Consider the following 26,330-nt stretch of genomic DNA (forward strand, 5'->3'; position numbering starts at 1 on the left):
ATGTTGTTGGTTTTGAAATTGGAATTATTTCAGAATCCCTACATGCAAAAACAATTTCACAAATAAACACATGCTGTATATTTCTATCAAAACAAGGTTTTATTGCATAAACATATATGGATATATATATATATATAATTTTTTTGTTCTTTGTTTTAGATTAAACAGATTAAACTTGTTATTTGGATTTTTAGATATCCAGTCGGTAACTATTGCTGTTTTTCTTTCACCTTTTCTAAGCAGCATGCCAAGGTTGTATTACATATCCGTGTTTAGTTTTATTTCTATACAATCTACAAGGTAAAAACATGTTTTGGTAAAAACAAATCCCCAAAACAAACTTTCAAAAACATGAAAATCATGAACCGATTCCCTCCTGGTACAGTATAATAATGTAAACTTCAAAAGTGTTGATAAAAGTTTTTTTTTTTGTCATTTTTTTTTCTCCCCTTACGTACAGTAGCCACACGGGGACGTCTGAATGCCACAATTAATTAGAGAGTTGTAAAGATAACGTGATCTATGCTGGTTTCAAAAGGACCATGACGCCAAGAGACAAAGGCGAAAGCATGGTCCGTCGGTCAAACGTTGAAATGTGCTGAGAAATATCAAAGACATGAACTGACTCACAAGGATAAGTGTAGCATACAGTATACAGCAGTTTACACAGGACTATGAGGCAGTGGGAAACATTTCTATAAAAAAAACACTAATGTGACTAAAACACACAATATATTGTCAGTTTTAACCATCCACAGTGAGGCCTACACGCTAGATGACGTGGAACTGATGACGATGATGATGACGCGACGACGACGACGATGATGTGACCTTGTTTTTGCATATTCATGAAAATGTCCTCCCCTGCACTCTGATTTGATTAATAGCTGGTAGGAACTAGAAAAATGGCTGTTACAGTATAAATTGGAAAGTCAAAACATGTGACAGTAGTACATACATACCTACATTTAAATCAAGGCTCGCAAAGAATACATAGATTTCACTGTCTTTCAAAAAGACATGGAAAATTGAGACAACAACATGCATACTGATTTACAGTATAATACATTTTTGCCGTAGTACTTGATCTGAGAGAGCTGGGTTTTTTTATTTCCTTGAAAGGAACGCCCTCTCCCCTCTTTTGCCTTCTTTATATGTTGTCCCAAGCAGACAGCATATATAACACGGTTGCACGTATGTGTGACTGACATATTGAGTTTTTCTTTTCATCCAGCCCAGCAAAAGACGAGAGAACAAATAATAATATATAATTGCTCCAGGGACTCAATGGATATGAAACAGTCTTTGATCCAGTAATGTCCAAGGGGAGCACCGTGCAATTTAGATAATCCATATATGTTAATGTTGTGATCACGAACAATGGACATTGACAAATCTAAAATTGTCAATATTATATTTCAATATTCTCAATATTTTTGAGGACATCCTCTTAATATCACAAAACAATCACATTGAAATAAAAATTAATAATGGAAATGATGTTCACTGTGATGAAAAGTGTTCCACAGATGCTTTAAATGTTGTCACCAAAAAACGTGATCATATTTTGTAATTATTTGTTTAGACAATTGAATTTTGAAAAAAAACAAAACATTAACAGATTTTGAACATTTACATCACAATACAATTCCAATGACAGTAGATAAACAGTGACATCTCTTTATTGCCCAGGCCCGTACCCACATCAACGAAAAAAAAACAATAACAAAAATAACATTTTCGGGCTCAAAAATGAATCTGTGGTGTCATTTGGACGTTCAACCTTGGGCAGCTCCAGAATAAAAGAGGAGCGTGCGTGATTGTAAACACCTACAAGGTCCTTTCCAAACTTTTTCATCCCGGTAAGCTTCGTAAAGGCTGCAGCTCTATCACATCTAAAACATAAACCGTAGCTGTGAGCCCGGGTACGATCGCATGGCCCTGCAGTTGTCACCTTCAGTCTCTCACCTCATCCCAAACTGTGACAGCACTTTTTGGGATGTGAGGGGGAACAACCCCCCCCAACCCAAACTTAGTTTTTGCCCTTAGAAATGGTGAATGTTCACCAGCTCAGACCAAAAAAGCTGTCCCACATTGACACAGCACACACCAATGCTCAAAACGTCGTTGTCGTCGTCGTCCCCCTCCCACACACACACACACACACACACACACAGCCACACACACACACACACACACACACACACACTTTTGAGCACCTGACCAAGCATTCGGCTGCAGTTTTTCATCTTAGCCACTAGAATGCAGCCTTTTCCAAGCAAACGGCTGCGGCAACCGCACGTCACAGCCCTGCTGTGGATCCCTGAAATATCTCTCACGAGTTTTTTTCTACCCTTCATACATTCTGCTGTTGAGAGGAATAGTACAATGCACAAGCTGAGTAGCAGTGAAATCCATGGGAAACTGGAGTTGGGGAAATGTCCGGCATATGGCAGTGTATACACATGTTGAGCAATATTACAATGAGACGCAGACGTGAAGCGTTCTCTCCCAACACATGACTAAAAATAGTTCATCTCTTCCTTTTGTCATCCAGAACCCATACCTCTAATTTCATTGGATAGAGATAAGATCCATTCATTGGATGTCCCTTGTTTCTTTTTAAAAATGTATTCATATCTCGTACACCTGTCAGACAGCCTGAGCGTATGTTACAGTGTGTACCGACTATGGTCAACACCGTCTCTCACGCACAAATGTCGAGTCACCGGTCAATCGCTCGGCAAGATAAGAACAGAGAGAGCGGGAAAGTAAGTCCCTCGCTGAGTATTGAGTTTTGCTCCGTGTAGATGAACCAAAATACTCCATGTTGCCCAGGATTAGTGGACTGAGCCGAGGATGTAAGTGTCTCACAAGCAGGTTGTGATGTTGACACACGACCAGATGAGGTGAGAGGGATTTTACTATGCATTTAAAGACAGCGCCCAACATTCTGTGCCCACATTCGCTCGGTTCACATTCAGTGCAACTTCTCTGGGGGTCAATAAAACGTCGTTGTTGTTTTTTTAAATCAGTAATGGCTCGAAGCACCTGATGAGCATTTTCTGTAATACAGAAAATCAAGTTTAAAGAGCGGTCTTGATCTTGACAACAGCAAAATAAAACTCCGTCATTTATTTTCACAATTCATAGAAAACATGGACCATTGATTTCAGTGACTCTGCATGGTGTTATCCCCAATACATCACAGATACATCCCGCTCCATTTCACTCACATTGTCTGCCTTAAGGTTAAGTTCAAATTAATCGTAAACGGGAAAAGAAAAAAACCGATATACTTCAACTGATTGTTTAGAGAAGTGCTTGGGTTGTGGCTGGTCCAGCTTTGGCTGCAGAGGACAAGATGTGAGGTGGTGGCTGTTCTGTCCACTCCTCGTGCTCACAGTGCAATTGGTTACTCCATGCCGTTCCGCAGCATCTGATTGGCCGCGATAAGCATGACACTGATGATGAACGCCATGGCGAAGGCGCAGATCAGGCTTTTCCTGACGCATGTCTGACGATTCTTCTTCTTAGGATGGACTGGCAGGAGCGAAAGAGAAGAGAAAAGAAAAACTCAACACAGGGGTCTTCACATGCAACTGTCCCTTTCCCAATTCAATTGACTCGTTGGTTTATCGACTTCGATAAAATATAAAGGAAATATAAAGGACAATGTCACATCTGTGATAACCTCTTTTCCACTGGCGGATCAGTGCAATCACTCATTCAGAATTTCTTTCATTGGTCATGATTAAGTCAAAAAAAGAAATTGAGGCTGGGGCTTGTATTCCATATTCTAGGAATATCATCAACAAGTCATCATTCACCACTGCAGCGGCCGTACGAAACTGAAACCTTTGAAATTTGTATAGCCTCCGTTATCTGCGCGGAGACTGCGACGTGAAGTCATCGGCTGTGAAAGAGCAAGTGAATGGACCTCTGAGTTTAAATTGAAGATCATCATGATCATCTGTGAAAAAAGAATGATTTACGAACTCGGACTTTTCCACAACCCCCTCGCGGTATCTGGTGTCTGCAGAAATATTCAGATTCATGCACAGTGTCGTGCAACGGAATTAAGCTGCGGATGTTTGTAGTTGCCACGTTGTGCACCTTATCTCTGTGACCCAGATCATCAGTGGAAATGCCTCTACTGTGAAAAGGGATGAGAGACAGAAGCTGGCTCTGCTTCCGCAAAAACAAAGACAAGAGCAGCGAGGGGGCGCCTTTGTTGTGTTACCTATTTGCTTGGGCCTCTCCCCCATCAAGAGAAAGTCTCTGGAGATGGTAAAACACAGATGCGACCTCCAACAGGGCTCGCAACAGCCAAAAGTCTCGTCTCTGTTGGCCCTCTTGTCTCCGTTTGCTAGAATCACACGCTGCATCAATAAATCAAGTCAGAGCTCTGAGTCGCAGATCTACACAGGGCCGGAGAAACACCGCTGAGGTGACACCGGACAAGGTGGAGATGGAAGCATGCATGAAAGAAGGGAGGGTTGAGGAGATGTGGGAAAGGGGTTGGGGGGGGGGGGGGGCGCTGTCGATTACAAGGGAGCCTCTTCATCTCTCCTTCTCTCAACGTCTCCTCTTTCTACTGTTTTCTTTTATTCCATCCCCTAACTCCTCGGCATGCCCTTCCTCCAACACCAGAAACTTTGTGGAAACGAGTGCCATGCCAGCAGTTCCCTGATCCCTTCTTTAGCCTCTTATCTCCTCCTTCACTGTCCCTTCTCTGCTGAGAGTCCCCCCCCCCCATTTCCTCCCGTCTGTCTCTGTTCAGGGCTCCCCAGGACTGTAGGCCAGCACCCAGTGGATTCATTAGGACTTTTCTAGTCTTGATCCGTCTTTACCTTTGTCCTAGTCCAACGTTGTGGACGTTTCACAGCAGAGAGGCAATTTTTTAAATCTGTGTCATAGCTTACACGGGGTCAGATTTTCGTTTCGCTCGTCTCCTTGACGCAACATAACTCGGTGTCATGTCTGAAGAAAAATCCCTTTTGTGTTGTACTTGGACGCTCCGAAACACTAGCAACCCATCAATCATCTCGCTCCTGACATTAAAACGCAAAGAAATGAATGCATGACCTTGACATCTGTAAAAAATGTATCATTTCGACATCTATTTCCCAGCATGTGACCTTTCTGTCAAGATCCACACCATACAAATGAAAGCCTGGTGGCGGATGGTGCAGTAATAGCGGAAGATTAGAAATCAAGGATGTCACCCTCGAAATTTGTCAAGCCTTAGAAAGTCTTTTGAAAAAGTTTCATTTTTCTCCATGATACAGTTTTTTCCCCCCTCCACTTTATTCTAAATGAAGAAAGGATTTACAACAAGTTTTGTCCTGCTGCTGTCAAACGTAATTTCTCGTCCAAGCTTGTTCCCTTTTTTTCTTTTGCTATGTTTCAGCAAGCGAGAAGTGGACGTCCCTTTTTTTTCATCCTAGCCAGTTAAGCTCCACTTTCAGTCGGTGTGTGCTAAGCTAGACTAACTGCCTCTTGGCTCTAGCACCATACGTGGCAAACAGATCACTCGGCATATAAGACAATCTAAGGGGACGTTCCCAAAAGGTTTATCTTGAAAACACCTGTCCAAAAAAATCAAACCCGCAGTCCTATAATTATGGACGTTATCTTACATTAAGTCACATTAAGCCTTTTCCTTATCTATTGGGAAAGCGCCTAATGTAAGATAACGTCTATGATTATAGGATTCTTTTGGACAGGTGTGAGTGTTTATGACAAGACATATCTGAGAGAGAACCGGTGATAACTGATCGCCATTAGGTGACGTCCAGCCTTTTCACGTGAAGTGATTCAGAACGCCCCTATCCAGGTGAAAAGATGTTTTGACCATGGCTCCATTTTCCTTGACTCAATGTCAAATGGCTGCATTAAGTGAAACACCTTGTGAATTACAGAACAAAAACAAATGGAGGTATTTATAACGGCCTCTTCTCACCCCCCTCGTACTCAGGGCAGTTCCCTGAGGTTTCGTTGAGGCTCTCCTCCTCGGTGATGATGATGTTCTCGATGTCCTTCATCGTCAGGTGGTCGCGGAAGGCGTGGAACAGCACCTGCTTCAGCTCATCCAGGGACAGCTGCTGCATGTCAAACTGCAGGGGCACACAGCGATCAGTTGCAGAGACAGTCATCCGCAAACTGGCTCGAGGACAGATGAATAAAAGAAGGAGGTATGAATGAGGTGTGAAATGTAGAAGTTGTAAAAAAAAAAAAAAGAAAAAAAAAAGAATTGTGCTTTTACTGTGTGCTGTGCAGGACACAGTGTGTACGTGGGAGAGGTTTCACTTGTAATGTAACGGCAGCATGTTCTGCCGGCGCATCACTGGTGCTATTTTTGGGAGCCTGAATCAGTATGCAAACCTAGTGTGTGTGGAATGATTTAGTCGGATACCGGCACGATCGGTTCTAATGGACATATCAATTAGGATGAAAATAGCGGGTCACCGTAGGCGGTAGTATCCCCAGGTGTGCGTTCACGTTCGTGTTCGAAAATGATTTATGAATCGCTGGCCAATGACTGAGACAAAGTCGGGATCTTAGCCTCTGTCCTATACCCCCTGTCTGCCCTTCCCAAACATCTCGTCCTCTTCCTCTCTGTCCAGCGTACCCCCCCCCCCCCCCCCCCCCCCCCTTCAATCCATAGACGCACATGCACAAACACACGCGTAGCATCTATGTCTCCATTGTCACTGTGAGATTCATATAGAACCAGTCGCTCGAATTAACACAACAGATGGACGCGCTGCGGCCGACGAGGCAAAGGGGGGACAAAAAATGAGGAGCTGAGAGAGAGTCGAGGAGAGATGCTGCAAGATGAGAAAGCGGGAAGTATGGCGAGGTCAGAGAAAACTGAGACAATGGAAGGAGTGGGACACCCAGATGGAGAAACCAGAACTGGCAGACAAGCAGTGGTCGGGCTGTAAGAGTTGTGACGGCGAAGAAGAGATGCTCATTTTGGAGAGGGGACGGCAACACGCTCGCTTAAATGCTAAACAGCAACTTTCACAAACAAACACCTCGTGTAGAACAACAGATATTGTTTACAAAAGGGAAGAAAAAAAATGGATGGCGAGAAATTTGAATTGCCTCAGTGTGACCAACACTAGCCGGAACGCTTGCTCAGATTTGTCATTCAGTTTTTCATTTTGGCTCTGGCCAAAGTTATTTGTACAGCTTTCCAATGAAGACATTACATCTCGCCCATTTAATTGCTATAAAAAAAAGAAGAAAATGTGTCATTTTCTATTTCCCGGTCGGGCACAGTGACTCTGGAGTCGTCGCCATGAAAACAGGCAGGCGACAACCAGCCTAGATTAGTTGGAGGTCAGCGTTCGCCGCCAAGAGATAGTGAGACATGTAACATCCCATAAAACCGTACTCTTAAGGCTTTGGGGTTTACAAATAGATAAATGAACACGTTGATTAGTGAATTTATGAGGTGCTAGACTTTTCACTTTCAGACTATTCCTCCTGCTTCCTGTCTTTAAGCTATTTGCCTGCAGGCTGTAAGTGCACTTCCTAAAATGTCAAACTACTACCTAAATGCATTGAACTGCAGCATCATTTAGGAAATAGATTTTCATTTAGGTTTCACAGTGAGCATTTGTGACGATGTTCAACATTTGAAAAACTTTTGATTTCAACATTGCGGTGAGTGGAATTCGAACACGATACTAATGTTAATAATAGAAAAGTGTGATACGATCACCCAACATGCACACGTACACATGAAGACAAATAGATTCACACACGCAAACACACGTTTCACGCAAATGACCTGTAACAATAAACCTGTTCTTCATGTTCAGCATTTTGCATTTTATGCTTCCGTGTGCATTGATGTGCAGCCGCGAAATTACTCTCGATTCCAACCTAACCATTACCGCTGCTTCTCCTGGTGATTTATACTGTAATTATGCACACATGTATGTGGACGTGCGCGCACGCACAGAGCAGTAAATAGAAGAAGAATTTCACACATACTAACACACTCATTAAAAATCGATCATTTTCTCTCTGAGGTTTTCTGGCGCCTCACTCACGCACAGGGACCACGGTAGAAGGGAACAACCGAGCGTGGAACCAATATTATTGTAATAATTTCACAATTAGAGATGATGGGACAACATTTGTCCTTTCCCGTTGCAAGAGCTGGCCTTGACTCTGAGCCTTAATTGAGCAGCGAACAAAGCGACGTGACCGGAGAAGATGAAAGATGGAGGGGTGGTCCGGAACAACACACGCGATTCAAAGAGACAGCATCTTGTTAACAACCAAGGCAGCACGGAGAACGTGATCTAAAGGTAAGGTGAGGGTTCGCAACCTCTTCTTACTCCCGGTTAGGTTAAAATGTTGTCAACATGGACTCCCACCCGACGACGTACTCTCGGTTCGAATGTAGACGTTAGATGCGAAACGCCAATTGCAGCAGCGATTATTTCTTCATGTCTAAATGTCATTTTCTCGCATTTGCGGAGTCGTCGTGGAGTATTAGACCTGTGACTGCTCTGACTCATGCAACCTTGAGTGGCACTCAGGGTTAGGACAAGCAGCGTGTGGCGGCGGCAGCAGCCGGAGGGTCGGAGCTGCTCCATGTCTGCTCGCCTTCTCTGCCACAGCTGTCTCCGCTTCGGCTGGATGGCAACAAAATGGAGGAGCAACTCTTTGGACTTCCGCCGAGGGACAGACGACATGACAGCTCAGGGCAGGAACATGCAGAGCGCACAATGTTTCTGTCTGTCTGTTTGGAGGAGGGGGGCGGGGGGGGGGCTGCTACCTGTTACCAACCAGCAGAGAGATTTCTCCCCATGTCTCTGAAGGACATCCACACAAACACACGCACGCTGATGATGGGGAGATAAGGACTCGAGCGTTTGTCTGTAAGCGCGTTCTGTCTTTCACTGAGTGAACAACGTGGTGTGTGTGTGTGTGTGTGCGTGCGTGTGTGTGTGCGTGTGTGTGTGTGTGTGCGTGTGTGAGTGTGTGTGCGTGCGTGTGTGTGTGTGCTTGTGTGTGAGTGTGTGTGCGTGTGTGTGTGTGCGTGTGCGTGTGTGTGTGTGTGTATGTGCGTGCATGTGAGCATTCGTGTCACAGAAAATTAGCGAGGGATCCTGAGCCCTGAAGGAGCCGGGACACATCAATCAGACGAGCAGGTGCTCAGGCACCGTCCTTCCTGTCGAAAATCCCCGCCGGCCCTCGTGCAGCTCAAGCTTGTTTCGTCAGTCGACCGCCTGCCTCGTCTTCTGACCCTTCGCCAGAGAGCCACCCAGAGTGACGGCGCGCAGGTGTTGTTTCTTGTCTTCTGTACTCTCTCTTTTCCTCCCATTTTTTTTTAGCTGTGCTGTCAGGATGAGGTGACAATGTTCGAGATCAAGTGACGTTTCTGTCTTTCTGCTCTGCAAAAACAAGAGGTGTTTATCCGGGCGATGTACGCGCACACAGATGCATGCACTCGGAGCACTACGGCTGCGTACAACTGCAGGTTAGAGAAGTTATTTTCACCAAACACAGCCGAGGCTACAGGCAAGTACAAATGAATAATGGATTACTTAGAGCCACAGAAACAGAGTTGGTTTAACAGGAGTTGGAAGACGACGCCTTAAAAATAGATAATAAAAAAGTCTGTAGCAAAATGTCGTACAGTCGAGCCGCGTCCCGGTCACTCGGTAGACACCAGTGTTGAAACAATTGCACTCATGGTGCTGCACGTCGGATGAAACCATCCACCAACTGGCAGGCATTATGTAACTGACACACGCCACGTTATTTTTTTAAAAAGTGCTCTGCATTTAGCATCGCCGGTCATGATTATGAACAAACCCGACTGCCACCACAGATGTAGACGTCACTGGCCAAATACTTTCAAACACATTCTGCCTCCATCCCCGATACCGACAGGTGGTCGAGCAACAAAACACTAAGTTGATTCTGATACGTATTAACTTGACATTTATAATGTGACTTCTGACACAAATGAGTGCAGACTAGACGTCTGAAAAGGGCCTGCCACTGATTTTCAAATGGAAACAACTGATTGCCTGGAAAAAACTGGTTTCACCCCCTAAATTTTTTATGTATATATATATATATATATATATATATATATATATATATATATATATATATATATATATATATAGCATTGAGTCATTTTTTAATATGGCAGCACATTGCTGCCAGGGCAGAAAACTAAAAATGGATCAGAATGAGCCATATCCCCAATAGAGGACTATATGTTCTCCGTCCGCACTCTGTTTCAAACATGACGTTTCATGTTATAATAATACGTTTTCATGTTTTAACGTGATGCTGAATATTAAACAAGAATTCACCTAAATTTTGTACTTTTTCTTCTACCGATGTTTTTTCTCTTTAAACCTATTTTTTTCTTTTTTTAAACCTTGTTTTAAATAAAATATGTTATTATTAATATTTTTATTACTGTATTCTAATACTAAAAATGATTAATGTTTGTTAACTTGACAAGCGGCTTCTTACAGTCGTACAAATAACGACGTTTTTTTTTTTAAAGTGGAATATTGTATATTACTGCACGGCATGACTTTTGAAGTGAAAAAGCTATTTCTTCATTTTTATAGTTTTTTTTTAATTTTAAGCTCAAAGCTAACCAGCTTCTGGCAACAATTATAAAGTAGTATATTCACTTAACAGACATTAGAATGATATTTATCTTTTCCTCTCGGCAGGAAAATCAATCAGCTCCCTTTGAACAATGTGTCACGAGGTGCTTGGTCCCCGCAGTGATTTGTTCATCCGTGGTGATTTGCAGTTGAAGCGACGTTAAACAGTAGCTCGGGTCGAACGGTGAGTGGCCTCATGTCTGCATGTGCTGTCGAGTGTCCTTGAGCAACAGCCCTGCTCCTGAAGTGCAGGGGGAAAGGAGGAGATCCCTCGGGAGAAAAAAGTGTTAAATTGCAAATGTGATGTGAGGACGGCCACTGTCAACAACAATTTTCAGTCCAGGAAGAAAGATTCTGCAGACGCCTCTCCTGCAGTCGCTCCGCGCCAATCACAGGAACATTCTTACGAACACTGTTATGAGCTTGAAATGACGGAAATCTTTGGGAACGGGAGCTTCATTTGCCACGGGGAGACTTGCTGCTTCCTTTTTTTCAAATTGAATTTACTGACTGTCAGCAGAAAACGCAGTAACTTGAGTAAGGAGGTTTTTTTTCCAAAGCTAAATCTCTCCCCGGGTTCTTACTCGGACCAATGAGAGAGCAGAAACTAACCAGAAAAACTGAAAATGTTTCCCAGATATTTCAATTTGCACCGAATCAAAGAGCGGGGACACGGAATTTATTCAGGACGTACACGCACACAAATACACACATTCACACAAATGAAAATGTAATTACACACTTCAAGTGTCAACACCAGCCTCCCCAGTGAAGTCACTCATCATACATATTACCTGAATGAGTCATTACGGCCCACCTTGATGTGCCTCCTTCTCTGCCATCTTTCTCTTTTCAACACAGTCCCTCTCTTCCTGTCTCCCTCTGAGTTCTGTGCGTTATACACACACACACACACGCACACGCGCACACACACACACACACACACACACACACACACACACACACACACACACACACACACACACGCACACACACACACACACTGCTCTCACAGTCCTCACACGCTCTTCCTCCCACCATCTCTTCCCCCTCCTCCTCCTCTCCCTTCTTACTGTATATTCTCTCGCTCTCTGCTTTCATTTGCTGGCTTCTCTCTCCTCTCCTGCTTCTCTCCTCTTTTCTCAGCTCTCATTTTTTTTGCCCCAATCCCCCTCTTCCTCCCGTTTCCTCTTGGTGCGTCTCTCTCTGTTCAGCGTGAGGTGGACATTTTGAGTCACCTCTGAGACGCACACTGTCTGCGACCTTCACGAATCACAGTCTCTTGTACCTCCTCTTTCATTTTCTCCCACTCTTCTCCTTTGTGGTTTTCCCTTATATTCCTGTATCTCTATGTGGGGCACCCCCCCCACACACACCCCCCCCCCGCTCCAACCGCACCCCCCTCCCCTTCCCCACATATTGTCCGGCTCGCCTCTCTCTATTCCCTCATCTCTTTCAGCCTCGCTGGCTGGCGCACCACAGTCCGTCTTGCTCCGTCGCTCTGTCACAGATGCAATGTGTCTCATTTAATCTTCATTTCACACGATTTAGAAAATAAACGGCCCTGATGTTGAGATCATTTGTTTTCTGGTGTGGGAATGGCATTTTATGGTTGTTGGTATGTGTGGTTTTCTGAAGGGATTGCACAATGACATCTCGGATGAAGACTGCCTATGTAAATGTGGCCCAGTATGTTTTTATATCCTGAAAACACACACACACACGCACACGCACACACACCTCTTCATTTCAGTGAGTCACCCTCTAAACGTTTCTCATCTCATTTGACTCAAGGAAAGCGGAGAGCAGCTTCCTGAGAGCTGTCACCCTGCTCAACCAGCCGAGCTCAGACTCCGCTCACCCAACACACTTAAACACACACACACACGCACTCAACTCTGCACTTTTCATTACTGTCGCATGTCTTACCTAAGAGGCAAAAAAACCCCCCCCCAAAAAAAACACACTCTCAGAGCAGCAAATTTTCTATCTGGAACAATTTCCAAAAACAGAGTTTGCACGTTCGAAAGCATGCGGATGAGCTGCAGTCAATAATCACCACTGAGCCCAGTTCGGACTCCTGGAAGCACGCGAGCTCAGACTTTCCCCATAAAGTGGTGCATCCCTGAAATATCCATGGCGGTAATACCTCCTGCAACACTGTGAATGATAAACACAAACACCCAGACCCCCGCAACACACACAGACACACGTGAAGAAACACAATTCCTTCTCAGCGGGACTCTTCTCCTGCAAGGTGGATGAGTTGAAAGAAAGAAAATCTCGGAGATGGAGAAGCAGGTGGGGGGCCTGAAGGTGTGTGTGTGTGTGTGTGTGTGTGTGTGTGTGTTTTGAGTCCCTGCAGACACTACAGGGCTGTGCTCTAAGGAAGTAAGACTTGCCCTGACTGCTGAAATACACAATCGGCCGCGAGACAGCGCGAGTGAGAGGAGCCGTAAAGGATGGAAGTGATAAGTGATGAAGAGTGTGAGTGATGAGAAGCAGACTCTTTGCCAGTCGGGAGAGGAGGGCGCTCTGTTCCTCACCTGCCAGAAGATGTTGTCAATGGTGTTGCCCAGGAATCCCTCTCTGTTGTCGGACGACAGCAGCTTGGGCCCCAGTATCGTCATGAACTCCTCGAAGTCCACCTGGCCGTCCCCTGCAGGCACACGCACGCATGCACACACACACACACACACGCACGCACACACACACACGCGCACACACACACGCACGCACACACACACACACACACACAAGGGGCGGCAGAGATAGAGCGGGACAATAAATCAGACACTCACACAGGAAGGCTGGCAGACCGTAGCTAATACATTTTATGTGGAAGTTTATTCGTTTGCAGAAACTTGGAAAATCACACGAGGTAGATCAACAGATGGACGTGCCCTCGTCCATTACAAACACCCCGGCATCATCAGCACGGAGTCACCTTTCGAATCAGGCGTGTGCTCCTCTACGAGCGTGTGTGTTTGTGTGTGTGTGTGTGTGTGTGTCTGTGCGCAAGCATTTTGGGGGATCGTTTTTCTGACAGTTTGGAACATTTGGCGAATTTGAATTCAGAGGACGAAACTTTGCATTAGGTATTCTACTGCCGCTTGTTGTTATAGACTGCAATCAACAGCCAGTGTCCCGTGGAATTAAAACTCAGTGAACATCACCACAACGGCAGGTCTTATGAACTGAATTACAACGTAGACCTATTATACTAGAGATATTGCCAATATTGACATTACCAACATTTAACCATGTTATCTATTGCTCTCTTTATGAATCGCTGGAGCGTATTGAGTTTGCACAAGTCCCAGTGCTGCCGAGTCTGTACTGGTAGAAGGATAACATTTTGATTCGTGGATTTGCAGAAGTTTGTTAGCGTGGGACCCCTCCGACATAGTTAGACTGACTTCCGTCTGGGAGCACCGCTGAAGAAGAGAGGGCTGTTGAGTGCACAATGAAGAGGGTGTTAAACAAGATGGATGGTAGTTTCCATAAAAGAATAACAAAACACTTCAATTTTTTCTGCACTGTGTCACATTTCTGTGGCTCTGATCGGTCGGCGATATGTTGATAGCTCCCCTGTGAAATCCAAAATGACCCATTCCGGCAATGCCAATTAAGCAGTTCCCTCCAAATAACCATGTAATTTGGTTCTAATTAAAGGGATAATCAAGTTAGTATTCAACCGGTCCACTTGTAATAATAGAAGTCTAATTACACGCACAAACGTGAAGTGTGTCTACAGGCAACATGTACAATGAGGCTTTCAACAGTATTTACTGTTTGAGTGGAGCCGTTCTTCCATTAACTTTCATCTTTTTTTCTCTCCTTCTCCCCACAATCAGCGCTAAACTACACAGTTCTTCAGATGGAATTTTGAAGGAAATCATTAAGAGATGTCCCGTGCAATTACAGATTCATGAAATGCAGTGCTGCCATGTTTAACGGTTAATTAATAGCTTAAAATATTACTGGGGTCTCTCTGTTCTGAAGCCCGACTGCAGTTTTGGCAAAAAAGAAATGCAGCTTTGAATTAATATAATATACTATGTATATTTTTAGGGGGAACTCTGGCTAAAACCTGAAGGAACGGTAAGAAGATAATACCACAGATCAGCGGGGGGGGGGGGACACGGTCTGTCCTCAGAACAAGTGGCAGCGCTGCTCTCAGAATACTCATGGAGACACGGGGGGGGGGGGGGGGGGGGGGGGGGGGGGGGGGGGGGGGGGGGGGGGGGGGGGGGGGGGGGATTGCCTCTGTCTCTTATCTGTGTTGTATTGACACAGAGCTGTGGAGTCAAGAGCAGGTTGGTGAGACCCAGCAGAAGGAATCGACCGGCTTGTTTTGCGATGCAGAGACTGCTCCGAGTCCTCGGCGAATTTACAGGCGGCGCTGGAGTTTAAAGGAGCGGGAGCGGACAGATTCTGTCGTAAGTGTCTCCGGGGGAATTTGTTCTCGACAATTGACCACCTGCTACTCTCAACGCAGTCCCGAAACATTCTGGGGGAGCAATTCGGTGAAGGCTGTGACTCCAAGTCCGCCGTTTGGCCTCGAGGAAGTTGAGAGAGGCATTCATTTCTGTGTTTTGGGCATCATTTAAATCCCATTAAAATTCCATCTTCCATATCTTTGAAAAGGAAAACTGCCTTCAAGCTCGTACGTTAGCACATTAACACAGAAGCAACAGCTGCAAAGAAATATAACACAGCATTCAGTCACACATGTACGTGAGGAGCGTAACTGACTCGCTGTGTTTTCGCTCAGATGCGCGCTCAGTGCACACAAGTGTGTGTCCTCATGTGCAGTCGTGTCCTCACCGTCCATGTCCAGTCTCTGCATGATAATGGCCAGCTCCACTTCGCTGGGCATGTAACCCAGGGAGCGCATGGCCATGCCCAGCTCCTGTTTGGAGATGAAGCCATTCCCATCACGGTCCAAAACGCGGAACGCCTCGCGGATCTCTGCGTGACAAACACAAAAACACACCGCTGCACATTTCTGTTTGGCCGTCCTCCTCTTGCCGCTTCCGGCTCTGTGCGCGTCTCAACGCTCGAGGGGTTTGTCTTTATTTCCTTTTTTTTGTGCCAGTAAAAACCCAAGGCCGGGACTTAATTGATTGAGCGACTTCTCTGGTCTTTCCCGTGTGTGTATTCTAGCCTGAGAGGCTCACTCACCCGATTGAATTCATTTCCTTTGATTCATTTAGTGTTTCAGATGTTGTGACTGACTCACAACAAGTGAGAGGATTTCGGACTCTTAATTTAGTTTTCTTGATCTGCTTAATATTATTTATTTTTTTTAAAAGGTCTCCTTGACATCCGCTGTGTTTGTTCCTCGTGTTCCCCTGTGATCACTCTTACAATTCCATCGTCTACTCAGCTTACTACACGACAGAAAACCGAACAACGGCACCATTGCGTGTTTTGTCCATATGCGCTTAAGGTGATATATCATTTTCCCAGCAAGGAGTTTGCTTGTTTTTCGTGTGAATGATGACTGCTGTCGGCCGCAAAGACAGGAGTAGCCGGTGCCGTAATAGTCCACCGCGGAACCTCTTACGGAGGAGGACGATTGTTTTCGTGACTTGTGACACATCCTGGCATCCCCTCCCTCTTGCCTACTGTATGGTCAGTTTCCTTTAATCGTCACCGCAGTCATTTTCTAACCCCAACGCAAGTCATACTCAATATTTTCATGTCAAATCACAGTATGTACGTTAAAGAGGCCACTTGTGATCACAAACTCATGGAGAATTACCACCTGACTCAGCAGTTCCTCTCAGCCGTATTCACCGTTTCGCAGCCCACAACTCAACTGTTGTGGCTCACTGCCACTCGAGTGTTCTTCCGGATGCAGCCGGTGAGAATAATGACGCATTCAGAGCCACATATTCCTCAGTAGGTGGTGGAGACCAAAGACGGGCCAATGTCAGTGAATGGACTTGGACTAAATATGTGCCAGGTAGCGAGGAAACGTGACTGCAAATCAATGCCGAAGTCGCTCCATATCTGCTGGACGTGTTCATAAGCGGCCGTTCGTCTTATGTTTTCAGCTCGACGCTTTGGTGCACAGAACGTGTTCAATGCAGCTTCAACCCAGCAGCCTTTGTGTCGAACTCTTGTCGTGATAACCAGTGTCTCTACAGTCGTGGCACGAGATCAGTAAATACCCACATGTCGTGACAAACAACCCGCCCGAGGACGTGTGTTTGTTTTGTTTTCAACAAACCGTAGCCAGAAAGAGACTCACGCAATAATTCAGTCTTACGATTGTGTCTCTTGCCTCATAAAGCGTACGCCTCCAAATGCAAACAGTGAGCCGTCAGATGGTGTCGGCGAGACGCACCGAATCCGTGAGATGAAATGAATGATTAACAGATTCCGGCGGGTCGGCGAGATGTTGCCGAATGGAGCTTCCCCGCTTCTGATAACAGGCTTTCCCATTAACTGGAAGTGCTGCAACCTTTCTGTCAGGCAAATCGTCCTCTCCCTCTCTCTCTCTCTCTCTCTCTCACTTACTCCCTTTCCTTGTTTGCATTGCATCTCTATATACTTTTTGCATTTGACAAATCTCGAGGGGCCCATCCCCATCCCTCTGCACAGCACAATCACCACCAGCATTGCCAAGAGCATTTCCGACTCCCTCCTCCCACATGAAAGGCTTCCTTTGGACGTGGAAGCCTAAGTAAGTGCGCACATCTCCTGAGGCATCTACCCGTTCGCTCAGGAGAACTATTCAACCCTCCGAGGACCTTACGAAACACCCAACTGGTCAATCATTGCCTAATTACCTGTCAATCGGTTTGCACTATCAGGGCTGATGTGCAAGGGGGGGGGGGTGGAGCTTTGGGTTGGATGGAGGTGGTCGAATTCATCGACCTGATTAAGACAGCAGAGACTTTGCACGTCCTTATTCAACATCTTCCTCGCATGCAAGCGTTCCGTTTTTTCTGTGGAGCTCTGCACTTCGGGGGTTGGAAAGGGGGGGTGTCACTTTGGCTGGCGGTCAGCAGAAACACAAATGAGATGAGTAATAGCCTGCTGCACGACGGATTTTAAATCACAATCTCCCCAAGACTAATCCTTTTCCTAACTTAAACAATGAATTTTACATGACGCTCGTCTCTCTCTGTGTGTCTCTCTCAGGCCATTTGTCATTAATATTCTCATCCAGACATGCTGTTCCTTCCTTCCTCTGAGTAACAAGTCCGTCTCAGATCTGCCCGTCTTTGCTCTGTCTCTTGCGTGAGAGCCCGAGTTCAGTCGCAGGCCCCATCTAAGCCTGGCGAATATGCCCCACCACCGCGTGCCACCGCCTCCCGTTCTATCTCACTAAATAAAGTGAGAATCGGAGGCGATTGGATCGGGAATGTGGGGAGAGTGTGCGACCTCGCGAGAAACAAAGTGAAATGTATTTGTGTGCAGCTAAGACCGGCAAAGAGTACATTTTCAATAGGAATGAGCTGGTCCCTGATGTATTACTGTGCAATGCCCATGCGTGTGTGTGTGTGTGTGTGTGTGTGTGTGTGTGTGCATCTACTTGAGCACACAGCCTGACTGTGTGCGGTTGTGTATTACGAAGTGCAACCCCCTAGGATTGTACATGTTCTCACTGTGACTGATGAAACGCCTCAAAGCCAGAGAAAAGGATCGCGGCGGTCCAACACAGGGGTGATTAAATGGCCCGTCTATCTGTGCTAACAGATGATCCTACAAGAACCTTCAGCATCTCTCTGAAGTGGGATTAGGAGTTCTGAAATGCTGGCAGCGAATACCGGGGATTTGTCCACATCAAACAATTCAATCAGTCGCATTGGATTTTTGCTGACAGCGCCTAAATAATGACTCATCATAATGTCCAAAGTCTTAAGAGTCCAAATTCAATTTGTATAATAGCTCCACATAGGTTCAAAGTACTTGACCCTCGCCGCTGCCCTTGACAGAGCACACACAGAGGCCAACTGATGACGACTCAAGATGATGAGATGCCTCAGTCACTGCAGCAGCTCTGATTCCAGGACGCGACGAGCAACTGTTTTAGTCAACTGGGTTGAGTCGCTGCACGAGGGACATTGGATTAAAAGATTTATGCTACAAAAGACTTCACGGCAAAAAGCTCATTCGAGCGAGCGACAACAGGCCACAAACACAAACAGTCAGAAACACACTCGCGCTCGGTCCTCGGGATCAGTTGTTCATTTCCCGGCAGAGCGACCGATGCCTAAAAAATCATATGCACTCATTGCGATTGTGGAAGCGTCGGTGTTTGTGCAGCCGGGTCAAATGGCACGTGTGAGGTTATGTCGTGTGGCCTCAACTCGCTGGACACACCACTAGGAAAGAGTGTGCGAAAGAAAACGTTTGTCAGTTTAAACCAATTTGAAATTAAACCGTTTCTGCCTTGGTGTTATTATCCTGCACACTGGTACAAGCCATGCGCAGGGGACGTATGTGTGAACAAAATAACTAAAATTTTAATTAAAAAAATGTCCCCATTGTGGGATGAATAAAGGAATATCTTGTCTTATCTTAGAAAACCCATGGACAGATTCAAACCACACGTGTTGGGGATATGACTCAATCCAGATGATTGAGCTTTGGAACTGCCGCCATTTGTTTTACCACAAATTACGCAACATTTATGTTTCATAATGTACATGGAAATACATGCAAATTTGGCCGCTCATACGCTCTATAGAGACACTATACCACGTTCCAAGATCAGACGAATCGCAGAATGCAGTGCAGCGTGACAACACTGTTGTAATAAGCTGTAGTTTTCACTTTAACAATAATGCTGCGGTGTCAAAACGAGTCATTGTAGAAGTATGATGTTGTGGAAATTCAAAGTAGAAAAAAAGGGAAGCGACGTTCTTGTGCCTTGCCAGAGCTACATTCAGCACAAACTGCTGGTATCAATTATCTTGAAGGTTGGATTGGAAACTTGAATTAGGAAACCGATATTAATACATTTAATTTCTGTGACTGGCTTAACTTCCTAATATCACTAATGACCAAATGGGAAACTTTTAACCCCAGGAGAGCTGGAGCATTGTAACAGCATTTTTTGGCCGTGAAACATGAATTGCTTTCCCCCACACTTTACAGTTCTCTCTCTCTCTCTCTCTGTCGACACACTCACCTCCCAGTTCCTCTGTGGAGAGGCTGGTGAGCTGGAAGGCTTCGCTGCCCTCTGTCAGGGAGCTGCTCAGGTAGTTGTCTGGATAGAGCAGGCCCGCCCGCACATGGTGGAATGGCATCTTCTCCCTGCGGAGCACACACACACACACACACATTTAGATTGTGATTTTCTCTCTGTGTATGTGTGTGTGTATGTGAGAATGAGGAAACTAGAGGTTAAAAAAAGATGCATGTCTCTGTGTGTGTGTGTGTGTGTGTGTGTGTGTGTGTGTGTGTTTGTGTGTGTGCAATTCAAACCCCGGCTACCAGCGTGGTAATGAGCCCCTTTTTTATTTTTTTGAAACGCAGGTCCCTGTGGAGGGAGCGTCGTTTCTTCCACTCCGACAATGCTCATTTTCTGGGAGAAACCGCCGTCTCCTTGTGGCTGAATCAGTGACAAATTATGTAATCGTATTATAATTCAATGGAGCCACGCACCAAGAAAAAAAATCAAATATTCCACTCTCATTGTTCTGACAAATACCATCATTATTGTCATCTAGCGCTCATTCCCTCGCCGTCTCTCTCCTGCCTGCTCTTTGTTCAGTGCCCTTCCAGAGGAAAAGCACTGAAGTCCTGTCACTTACTACCTTTTCTTAACCCCGTCAGTTCAGGTGACTCCCTGCCCCCACCAGACAATCCCCTGCTGCCCCCCAACACCTCACCGCGAGACCCCAGGGCGTGACAGGGCATCAATCAGCCACGGCCCCCCCGCTGTCGTATGCATCGGAGCGATTTCTCTGCTCTGATTCAGGGGACTTGTCGCTCCGAGGGCTTCGCCAGTGTAATATTTTGACACTTTGGCAATATGTTTCATGTAATGTATCCCTGCCAATAGTACATGCTGCACTGAGCCGCACCGCGGCGAGGCCGACGGAGATAGATAAGGAGGGAGAGAGCGACAAGAGATCCCGAGAGCCTTTCGTGAGCGGGCAGCTGACAGTCGGGAGAGATGGAGATAGAAGTGGGGAAACACACCACCCTCCTCTCCTCTCCTCTCCTCTCCTCTCTGACTATTCCAGACTCAAATCCTCGGTGGATGTGGGAATCAGAGCCTCTGGAGGAAAAGGACACAGACTGAGCGTAGAGACACAAAGACGGTGTGAAAGGTTGAGAGCTGTGGGACCGGTCTTGCTCTGGTGATCTGTAGAGGACATCGGGTCTGACAGTGTCGGCGTGTACACGCAGAAAGGTGCGTACGGGCACATGGGTCCGCGAGCTCTGAGAAAATGTACTCCTCGGTCCATCTGTCACTGGTCCTCCTCTTGTCCCTCCTGCACATTAAAGGTACTAAGGTCACCTCGGGAAAACGCATCTGTTCAGACGAAACACACACACACGCACACGCACAAGCACGCAAACGCTTATTGTTGAATCACCGTCCAACCTGTATTTCTCTGGAAGCAAAGTACACGATAAACTCTTCTGATTCAAAAGTGAGAATGTAAAACTTATGGAAGAAGAAATTACACATTCTTCCTCTAACAAATTAAAAGTTGAATTTATGATCAATAAAATGCACTTTAGCTGCACTTGAATTTATGGTGGCATATGGTATGTTGCTGTGTGGCTGACATTCACTCCGTCTGCTGACTGTATGACTCGTCTCTACTTATAACACTATAGTTTTCCATAATTATCACTTGAGGTCACATTGGCTGCTGCTTTCGGGAATAACATGATCTCCCTTTAAGGTGCCACGGAGAGCATATTAACATCAGAGAAATACTGGCCACATTCATTTAGAGATTCAATTAATTTAAGATTTCATTAAATGAATAAGCGCGACCATCGCTGAGAAGACTGGCAGCCGCTCCGCTGTACGTTCAACCTCGCGTGGCACGGCGTCTGCTTCGGAACATGAAATGGCACAAATGTCCTTGTCCTTCAGTTTTTTTCATAGTGGCAGATGAAATCATGTCAGACTTGCTCATAATAAAAGTAAAAAGGGCAAAGCTATTGACAGAAAAGGACAAGGACACATGTAGGGACAGGATGCAACAGGGTATATGTAATGTGTGCACGCATGCTTGAGTTGATGCGTTGGGAATATGTGCAAATATTGTTTTATTGGCTAATTAGTTCAATTTTGATTTCCAATGTGGTCGAACAACATGTCATACTTGTATAAACCGACCCATAAGGTGTGAGGCAGATAGTGCAGATGTATGCAGGCATGTTTATTTATGTCCACATGCTTCCAGTGGGTGTATCTATACAGGAATTAATGAATCAATGTGCATGTTTAAATTATCAGGGGTATATTTGTGCATGCATGTTTGTAAGCCAGGTGCATATGTGTAGTTGCATATGTTGGGAACATGGTTGTATATGAGATGTAGATTATTATTTTATCCCCTTTGCACAGTGGTGAAGGGAATGGTTGAGCAGGAGAAAATGATTTGTATATACAGTAAGGTACGAACAGTTACGAAGAAATAAACAACGAAACTTGAACATTTAAAAAGTTAGAAATCAAAAAAATGATTGAGTGAAAAATGATTGAAGATTTAATGGCTGTTCAATAAGCCACAGCGGGATCCCTACATTCTTTTCCTAAGTCAAATAAAAACAAGATTATTGAATCAATGCTCAAATTAATAAGACATATGATATGGAATTAATATGAGAGTATATTTTAACAGTCCATCTGCTCTCACACTTGTTCCCCCCCGACAGCAACACCCACTCACTCATGGCAAGAACCAGCACACGCATGCATACACATCAAACTGCATCAAACTCAGTCACACACGTGACTTCATTTTCTTCCCCAACCTCCTGCTCACTCTGTATTTTCCTCCCACGTATATTTTGGGATTGTGCTTTTTCCCACACATGCAAACACAGACTGTTGTAACAGAGATGGACACGAGATGTGACAAGGACAAGCTTCAGTGGAAAAAGCCCCGTCTGACAAGCTTCATCTCCATGGCTGAGAGCAGGAAGACGAGCGGCAGAAAGACAGAAAGAAAGAAAGAAAGAAAGACAGAGATGGCGGGTGGAGGTGGCTACAAAGGGGATGAAAGGAGCGAATGAAAGTGGGCAGACTGACAGCGTTTGAACTGTGGGGTCACCTGCGCCCCGGGGAGCCCAGTTTCAAGTCTGCGGCGCGCTGATCAGAGCAAATCTGAGCCACGAAAGGAGAGCAAAGGCTGAGATGAAGGGAAAGGTGCCGCCAAGATCCAGCCAAAAGCAGGCAATGGGGAGAGAGGAGAATCATGTTGTTTTCTTTCCCTCACCTCCAACTGTCCCCATGGAAGAAAAATGCATTAGCAGGATGACAGGAAAGGGAGCCGAGTGGTCACAACAGCATATTTCCCAACCGCACAAGTGGCATCACAAGCAGGCAGCCCCTGCATGACAAGACAACAGAAGGGAGAGTTTATCTGCCAGATCAAAAACAAGACAGGTTGGTCCTCAACTGCCGCAGCCACAAATTCACCATCGAGACATGCAGAAAAAACGGGGGGGGGGGGGATCAGCATCATCCAAGGATTTCTCAGAGATGCACGACATCCGTTAGCTGGCCGGGGCAGAACGTCGCGATGAATCAAAATTGTTCTCCTTTTACTTCAAGCCACTAAAGCGTCAGTCAGCTCGTCACATCTTCTCCGGTTCGGAGAGATGAGGCCCCTGCATGCTGCCTGCCAAAGAAACAGTGATGGATCACAGATGAATTTTTCTGAATTAGTTGGAAAAACGGGAACTGCCACTCTCTGATTTGTCATATGAACCACAAAGCTTCAAAGACCTACACGCGTCACCTCAACAGGCAACCACCAATATTAAAAAATGCTGAGCCTACAGTGACAATGGATTATTTAGTCTTTGCCGCCTCTGCTCGAGTGCACATTGTCCCAAGTCACCTTGCACAAAGACAGGCAGCCGCCACACAGCTGTGATCTCTGCTGTCTCTCTCTGTAACTCCATTTCCTCAGTGGAGGCGCTGCGCATCTCGTCTGCTGCGCATCTCCAGCCGCCTCTGCTGGAGGTCAACCCGGGTCATCCAATGAGCTTCCATTTGGATCTGACCCGACCGTCGGCCGTGTGCGGCACGTGGTGGAATGGCTCCTGGTGCTTCAACCACCAGGGCCACGGCAGAGGAGGAGACGTGGACGTGTGCGTCCTTGATCTTGGTCTGGGGCGACGCTTCTGTTGGATGCTGACAGTCTCAGGGAAAAGAGTTGCGCGCATCTGCGGCGGAGTGAGTGCCGCTGAACTCATACACATGCTCCCGACGGCAGCTACACAATGAAGTCATCCTCATTGCAGTCAGAATAGTGTTTCAGACAATTCAAAAGATAATAAGAAATTAAAAAAAACTCATGCGCGTTTCCCCTCAAACCCCCAAAATGCTCGCGCACACACACACCAGCCATTATACCACGCACGTACACACACTTCACCATCCACAGGCGGGTGTCCTCCAGGGGATCAGATGATGAATGTGTGTGTGGGGGGGGGGGGTGCAGATCTGACCAGTGAGCTATAACTGTGGACTTTTAGAGCATCTGGAGATTACTGTAAACACAATTGGGCTTCAGTCCACATTGATCAGAAGCAGAACGTGAGCTGCTGCAGCCCCGGTGAACCGTGGGATGAAGCCACGGAGCGTGATGCGATGTATAATGTGTGATGGAGCTGCTTGACGTCCCCCCGCGTAATTATAGTGTAATCACACGTATATGGAGTGTGTGTGTGTGTGTGTGTGTGTCCTTGTGTGTGCGTGCGTGTGCGTGATGGACCTATAATCACCCAATCACACACCGATCAAACCCACACTGACGCGCGCGACGCACACGAGCAAGCGGGAACGAGTCCCCCCCCCCCCACCCCCATCCCCCCATCCAGGAGCAGTTGGAACCGTCTATGGAAAAACTCAATGTGGATGGACACGGGGCGTCATTATGTTGTCAGCCATCAACATCAACAACACACACACACATACAGGTCTATTTGCACACGCGCGCACACACGCACGCACGCGCGCACACACACACACACAGAGAGATTACAACAGGTGCAGCCGCCCGCGCGGCTCCGCTGCGGCCATCGGCTGGACGACGCATGGCGCGGTCGTACGCGCGCTAATCACCTTTATCACCTTTTGCGCATCAGACGCGCGGGGGTGACACGTTAATGAACCGACGGATTGTGTAGCCATACCTGCCCCTTGGAACGACTGCTCCCCCCCCGCCCGCCTCCCCCCCCCACGCCCACCCCCGGTGTGAGAGATTCGCCCCGCTCGGCTACAGGGCACCGCTGGTGCCGGAGATGCTGAGGGGGGCTCTGGATTGCCAAGATGTGTTTAGTCCGTTTGCGTCCGTCCTGTGCGCCCGAGGAGTCCGAGGAGCCCGAGGTGGACTCATTCAGTCCCTGTGTGTTGCACTTGCCTCGAGGATTCACCCGAGTGACATGTGCTCCACACTTTTTCTTTTTAGATAGTTATTTAAAAAATCGCAACTGGTTAGGCGAGGAAGAGGAGGAGCAGGAGCAGGAGGAGGAGGAGGGTGGCGGCGGTGGTGTTGGAGGGAGATTCTGTCCGTTTGAAGTCCACATCCACATGAATGGCCTCCCATCCGTTTTCTACGTCTCACTTCTCATCGCCGTATCTTGAGGACGTGGTGTTGTTGTTGGTCTGAAGCAGTGCGAAGCGCCAAATCCGCGTCCTGTCAGCGCGCCCAGACGCCACCCAGCCGCCCACGGGTCTGGGTCTCCGAACTGCTGCCGCTGCCGCCGCCGCTGCCGCTGCCGGTCGCTCCTTATGACAAGGATACAAATAATTAAAAAAAAAAAAGGATTTCAATTCAGTCTTCTTCTGTCAGTTCAACACGGAGAAGAGAGGACGCTCTGAGCGCATGGATCGGCCATTGGAGAGGGATCTCCTGACGCTCCCGGTGTTTTTATTTCGAGTTAACCCAGTTAGTGGTCCAGTCCGGTAAAGGAGGGGCCACACGTGGACCACGGCGGCCGAGGTGCGACTGTGTGCGCGCGTGTGCGTGCGCGCGCGCGCGCGTGTGTGTGTAGGCTCGAGGTGAGCGCGAAATATGCGAAATATGCTCAAGGGGAGCTGTCCCCTCCTCTGCAAGTGTGTGTGTGTGTGTGTGTGTGTGTGTGTGTGAGAGAGAGAGAGAGAGAGAGAGAGGGGTCCTAGTAATTGGGTCTCAAGGTTTCAATGGATAAGTGAAGCCACAACATCTCCCCTAGGGGAAAGTGTGTGTGTGTGTGTGTGTGTGTGTGTGTGTTTTCATTGAGCCAATCTTCACAGTTTTCAGAGTCATTGATGACCAATTATGGTGCTTAGGAAATGACATCAGCTGCAGTACTTAAATGATGCAGAGTGCCCCCCCCCCCCACTCCTCCTCCTCCTCTCCTCCTCCCCCACCACCATCCTTAATTTCAACATCTCTGTCCCTCAAGGCCTCGAGATTTAAGGAATTCTCCTGCACCCGAAACTCTTTTTATGTC

The 26,330-nt window shown here is 46.5% G+C and overlaps 1 protein-coding gene across 2 annotated transcripts; it reads right to left on the reverse strand.

The window, feature by feature from the left end:
• Positions 1-80: 80 nt before the first annotated feature.
• Positions 81-24,684, reverse strand: caln2 (calneuron 2). Of its 2 annotated transcripts, XM_035624844.2 has the most exons (6): positions 23,729-24,684; positions 19,822-19,946; positions 15,498-15,641; positions 13,214-13,326; positions 5,966-6,119; positions 81-3,543 (listed from the first exon to the last, which is right to left on the reverse strand). In XM_035624844.2, the coding sequence occupies exons 2-6, from the start codon at positions 19,937-19,939 to the stop codon at positions 3,416-3,418; spliced, it is 657 nt and encodes a 218-aa protein (XP_035480737.1). In that variant the 5' UTR covers positions 19,940-19,946; positions 23,729-24,684; the 3' UTR covers positions 81-3,415. The 2 variants fall into 2 exon arrangements, with proteins under 2 accessions (XP_035480737.1, XP_035480734.1); XM_035624841.2 differs by having other exon boundaries at positions 19,822-24,684.
• Between the last annotated feature and the right edge of the window lie 1,646 nt (positions 24,685-26,330).

Source organism: Scophthalmus maximus, chromosome 2, assembly GCF_022379125.1.
Source record: "Scophthalmus maximus strain ysfricsl-2021 chromosome 2, ASM2237912v1, whole genome shotgun sequence".
NCBI lineage: Eukaryota > Metazoa > Chordata > Actinopteri > Pleuronectiformes > Scophthalmidae > Scophthalmus > Scophthalmus maximus.